General features: G+C 34.3%; 1 protein-coding gene across 1 annotated transcript in view; it reads left to right on the forward strand.

Annotated features, from left to right (window-relative positions):
- The window catches only part of LOC119414075 (hexokinase-2), an 82,150-nt gene extending 77,024 nt beyond the window's left edge, over positions 1-5,126 (forward strand). Inside the window, exons 14-15 of the mRNA XM_037681193.1 lie at positions 4,517-4,616; positions 4,808-5,126. Of these exons, the coding sequence (XP_037537121.1) occupies positions 4,517-4,616; positions 4,808-5,058 (351 nt within the window). The 3' untranslated portion in view covers positions 5,059-5,126. The remainder of the gene's footprint in view (positions 1-4,516; positions 4,617-4,807) is intronic.
- Positions 5,127-5,917: the final 791 nt, after the last annotated feature.

Raw genomic sequence — 5,917 nt, forward strand, 5'->3', positions numbered from 1 at the left:
ATATATATATATATATATATATATATGCACATACATACAGGTGCTGGTCATTAAATTTGAATATCATGAAAAAGTTTATTTATTTCAGTAATTCCATTTCTTAGAGAACTTTACTAATCGTCTGTTCTATGTATGTGAATGCTCTTGTAAAGTGCCCAGAGACAACATTGTTGTGATATGGCACTATATGAATAAACTGAATTGATTTAAAAAGTGAAACTTGTATATTATATTCATTCATTACACACAGACTGATATATTTCAAATGTTTTTCTTTTAATGTTGATGATTATAACTGACATCTAATGAAAACCCCAAATTCAGTATCTCAGAAAATTAGAATATTACTTAACACCAATAAAAGAAAAGGACTTTTAGAAATGTTGGCCAACTGAAAAGTATGAACATGAAAGTATGAGCATGTACAGCATAGGAATGTGCGATATATACGGTAGAAACGATAGAAATTTAGCCTATGATAGAGATCTGTCTTCTACCGGCTAACCACGGTAATGCTGTATCTGATGTAAAATCAGAGTTGTCAGTTAAAAATTACTTTTTTTTTGTTGAAAACTGTGCATAAGTGGTGTTCAAGTGTAAAATCAGAGCAGTCAGATTTAATCGTTACCTTTTTTTGGTTGAAAACTGTGTGCAAGTGCCGTTAAAGTATTTTCTTCGAGGGCTAAGTAGTGAAGCTACAAGCTAAGTACGGCCGGTTTGCCGTAGAGTTGCCGTATTCTGACGCATGCACAAAATGCTGTGTTCCGTCGAAATTTCTTTTTTTTTTTTTTTCCATCGAAAGTTGAAGTAAGCGTTAGTCAGCTTTAGAGAAACCTGCTCTCTGATCTGTGAAAAGAACGCTGTGTTGTGTGATTTTACTGCGAGACCCTCTGGTCAAAGCCACAGACTCATTTTGTGTCAGCTCCATTAAAGCAGAAGGAGTCGCCCACTAGAGGTTGGAGGGTGAAGTGTTTTCAGTGTAAAATGCTGCTCTGTTGCTCTTCATTTCTTAAGTGAGAAGACTGGAAACTGTTAAGTTAACAACATATTCTTTTGTTTAAAACATATGACTAAAACTACATTTGATATCTTTTGCACTGTTTTGCACTACAAGTAAGAAGCCTAATACTTTGTTTATTATTAAAAAAAACTCTCTGGACCTAGTAGTGGAATTTTTTTAATGCAAAATATATGATGGCAAAAGGACATCCTATGCTTTTAAAAAATTCCTATTAAGTTTTATACCCAAAACATATTGCGATATATATCGTTATCGCCACCCTTCACTATACATACCGTGATGTGAATTTTATGCCATATCGCACATTCCTACAGCATCAGTACTTAGTTGGGGCTCCTTTTGGCTGGATTACTGCAGCAGTGTGGCGTGGCATGGAATGGATCAGTCTGTGGCACTGCTCAGGTGTTATGAGAGTCCAGGTTGCTCCGATAGTGGCCTTCAGCTCTTCTGAATTGTTGGGTCTGGTGTATCACATCTTCCTCTTCACAATAGATTTTCTATGGAGTTAATGTCAGGCGAGTTTGCTGGCCAATTAAGAACAGAGATACCATGGTCCTTAAACCAGTTCCTGGTAGCTTTGGCACTGTGTGCAGGTGCCAAGTCCTGTTGGAAAATGACATCTGCATCTCCATAAAGTTGTTCAGCAGCAGGAAGCATGAACTGCTCTAAAACTTCCTGGTAGATGGCTGCGTTGACCTTGGACCTCAGAAAACACAGTGGACCAACACCAGCAGAGGACATGGCACCCCAAACCATCACTGACTGTGGAAACTTGACACTGGATCTGAAGCAACATGGATTATGTGTCTCTCCTCTCTTCCTCCAGACTCTGGAACTTTGATTTCCAATGGAAATGTTAAATTTTAAAGGCCTTTGCAGGTGTTTTGAGTTAATTAGCTGATTAGAGTGTAGTACATGGTCTCTTCAATATTGAACCTTTTCACAATATTCTAATTTTCTGATACTGAATTTGGGGTTTTCATTAGTTGTTAGTTATAATCATCAATTAATATAAATAAAAAATTGAACTATATCAGTATGTGTGTACTGAATGAATATAATATACAAGTTTCACTTTTTGAATGGAATTACTGAAATAAATCAACTTTGTCACCATATTCTAATTTTATGACCAGCACCTGTATATACACACACTCACTGTGGCAAAATTATGTGATACACTGCCAACTTTGCAAGTTTTCCCACCTTCAAAGAATGGAGAGGTCTGTAATTTTCATAATAGGTGCACTTCAACTGTGAGACAGAATCTAAGAGAAAAAATCCAGAACATCACAACTAACTGCTAATCCTAGAGGTTCACATACTTTTGCCACTCATAAATATGTAATATTGGATCATTTTCCTCAATAAATAAATGACCAAGTATAATATTTTTGTGTCTTTTGTTGAACTGGGTTCCCGTTATCAACTTTTAGGGCTTGTGTGAAAATCTAATGATGTTTTAAGTCATATTTATGCAGAAATGTAGAAAATTACAAAACGTTCACAAACTTTTAAGCGTCACTGTTTATCACATAAAACCATGTTTTAAATACAGATAAACAAAGCAAATGTTTAACCTAAGAAATTGTACCAATTTTACAAAATTTTATTTTTATTTAGTGGAAGCAAAATATCACAAAAAAGTTGAGACAGGGGCATTTTTTCCTGTGAAACAGTTCCTCTTCTTTTAGGGACTGGCAGATGGAGTTTTTGAAGAGGAATATCTTATCTTATGTGGGAGTCTAGCTGTTCCAATAGTTGTAGATCCTCTTTGCTGGATTATTAGTTTTTTGTTTCTGATACCTATAATGTTTTCAATTACTGAAAGTTCTGGACTGCAGACATTTCAGTTCAGCATCTGGACTCCAACAAACCATGCTGTTGTAATGGATGCAGTAATCAGTTGAGTATGATCTTGCTTAAATATGCAAGGCCTTCCCTGAAAAACATGTCTGGTAGAGATCATATGTTGCTCTAAAACCTGTATATATTTTTTTTGCACTGATTCTGCATATGTCCAGATGTGTAAGTTGCACATGCCATAGGCACTAATGCACCCCCATACCATTAGAGAGGTGGTCTTTTCTGGCCTGTTTTTAATGTAGGGTCCAAATTTCACAGAACTCTATTATTGATTTTTTCAGCATTGTCATTTGAGCACAGAGATTGTTCTGATGCCTTGGCAGCACGGTGGCTCATTTAGTAGAGCTGTTGCCTCTCAGCGAAAAGGTTGCCAGATCAAATCCTGGCCGGGGGCCTTTCTGGGTGCAGTTTACATGTTCTCTCCATGCTGCGTGGGTTTTCTCCAGGTACTCATGTTTCCTCCCACAGACCAAAAACATGCATGTTAGACTGATTGGTAACTCTAAATTGTCCCTAGGTGTGAGAGAGAGCGTGAACGGTTGTTTGTCTCGTTTGTCTTTGTGGCCCTGTGATGGACTTGTGACCCATCCAGGTGTCCCCCGCCACTCACACAGTGATGGCTAGATATGGGCACCAGGGACCCCCCCCCCCCCCCCCATGACCTGAAAAGAAAGAAGCCGGTAAAAAAGATGATGAATCTTTAATCATTAACTATAAGTCATGGCATATTCAAAATCTCTCCAAATTTCTATTGAAAAACAATATTCTGATTTTGTGCCACCATTTTTAAACACCTCTTTGCTCACTGTTCATTTTCCTGCCCATTTTCACTTTGAGAGATTCACCATCTTTAAATTTTGCTTTTTCTATCCAGTCCTGTTACTGACCTGCCAGTTAAGCTACATGTAATTATTGCAAAATGCTTCTCCAGCTGTTTTTCATTGTTTTTCATTTTTTATTCAGTCTTATGTTGCCTCAGGCCCAACTTTTTTTAGATGTGTTGCTTCCATCAAATTCAAAATGACCTTTTACTTTTGTTCTAAAATGATACACTTAGTTTAGGGGCAAGATTTTATTTTATTCTTTACAAGTGTACAAACCATACATACTCTGAGGGTGGTTCAAGGACTGGTGTAGTTTTTCAAAATTTAAAAAAATGTTGAGCATGTTTGATATGCACTTCTGACATGTTGCTATTCTCCCACATGGTAAATGTTAGCCTCATTTAAAAGACAGTTCAGCAAAATGGCTGCACAGACCAGTACTTCCTCTAACGATTCATAAATCACAGATAAAGTGTCCACATCCTGCCTTGAGATGAGCTTTCAGAAATCAGTCCAGTCAAGCAAAACCAAAGAGGCGGAGCAGAGGGGGTCTTCAAAAACTGTATGTTCTGTACGCTCCTGAAAATGTTGATAATTTTGAATGGCCCCCTAAACTTTCGATATGTTAACTATATTCCACTGTAAATAAAAGATGGTTTGAGATTTGCAAGTCATTGCATTCTGTTTTTAATAAATTCACACAGTGCTTCAACTTTATTTTTCAATTCTGGTTGTGAATATTAAAATCTTTGCTTTTAACTTACCGGTATTACAAGTAAAATTGGTCTCTTGTTTCTGTATTTAGGAGTTTGACTTGAACTTTGTGGCAATAGTAAATGACACAGTGGGAACCATGATGACTTGTGGTTACGAGGACCCCAAATGTGAGGTTGGACTTATTGTAGGTACGTCTATCTGCATCCACCCTTTCCTGCCTGTGTCCATTTTTTCTTAAATAATTAAGTATTTAAATGTATTATGAGCAAACTGTAGGTTATATTCTAACAAGGTTAAGTCAGGTCTTCTGGACAGATTCATCATGAATCTGTTGTTTAATTTTCACGACAGGTACATGTAACACGTGTTTTTAATTCAGGCACCGGCACCAACGCCTGCTACATGGAAGAAATGCACAACATTGAAATGGTGGAGGGAAACGAGGGTCAGATGTGTGTCAACGTTGAGTGGGGCGCGTTTGGTGACAGTGGTGAACTGGACGACTTCTGCACACAGTTTGATCACGCCGTTGATGATTGCTCCAACTTTCCAGGGAAACAGAGGTATTTATGTGTATTTAAAAACAGTACTATTGTAGAAACAAGGTGCTCTTTTCTTTTGCGTTGGTAATTTCAAAATAAAAATCACTATTTATCGTCATGAATTTGATTCTTCAAGGTTCAAAGTTCTTTATTGTAATTCGCATCACGTGTCGTACATGAGGTGGGACCATATTATATACTCAGGGTCCCAGTTACACCCAAAAAGATTAAAAAAAAATAAAAAAAAATATAAAAATATATATATATATATATATATATATATATTTATGTATGTATATGTATATATGTATATATATGTATATATGTATATATGTATATATGTGTATATATGTATATATGTATATATATGTATATATGTATATATATGTATATATATGTATATATGTATATATATGTATGTATGTATATATGTATATATATGTATGTATGTATATATGTATATATATGTATGTATGTATATATGTATATATATGTATGTATATATGTATATATATGTATGTATGTATATATGTATATATATGTATGTATGTATATATGTATGTATATGTATGTATGTATATATGTATGTATATATGTATATATGTATGTATGTATGTATATATATGTATGTATATATATATGTATATATGTATATATATATGTATGTATATATGTATATATATATGTATGTATATCTGTATATATGTATATATGTATATATGTATATATGTGTATATGTATATATGTATATATATATATGTGTGTATATGTGTATATGTATATATGTATATATATGTATATATATGTGTGTATATATATATGTATATATATGTATATATATATATATGTATATATATGTATGTATATATATGTGTGTATATATATATGTATATATGTATATATATGTATATATATGTGTGTATATATATATATATATGTATATATAT

Source organism: Nematolebias whitei, chromosome 8, assembly GCF_014905685.2.
Source record: "Nematolebias whitei isolate Nwh7 chromosome 8, NemWhi1, whole genome shotgun sequence".
NCBI classification, from domain to species: Eukaryota; Metazoa; Chordata; class Actinopteri; order Cyprinodontiformes; family Rivulidae; genus Nematolebias; species Nematolebias whitei.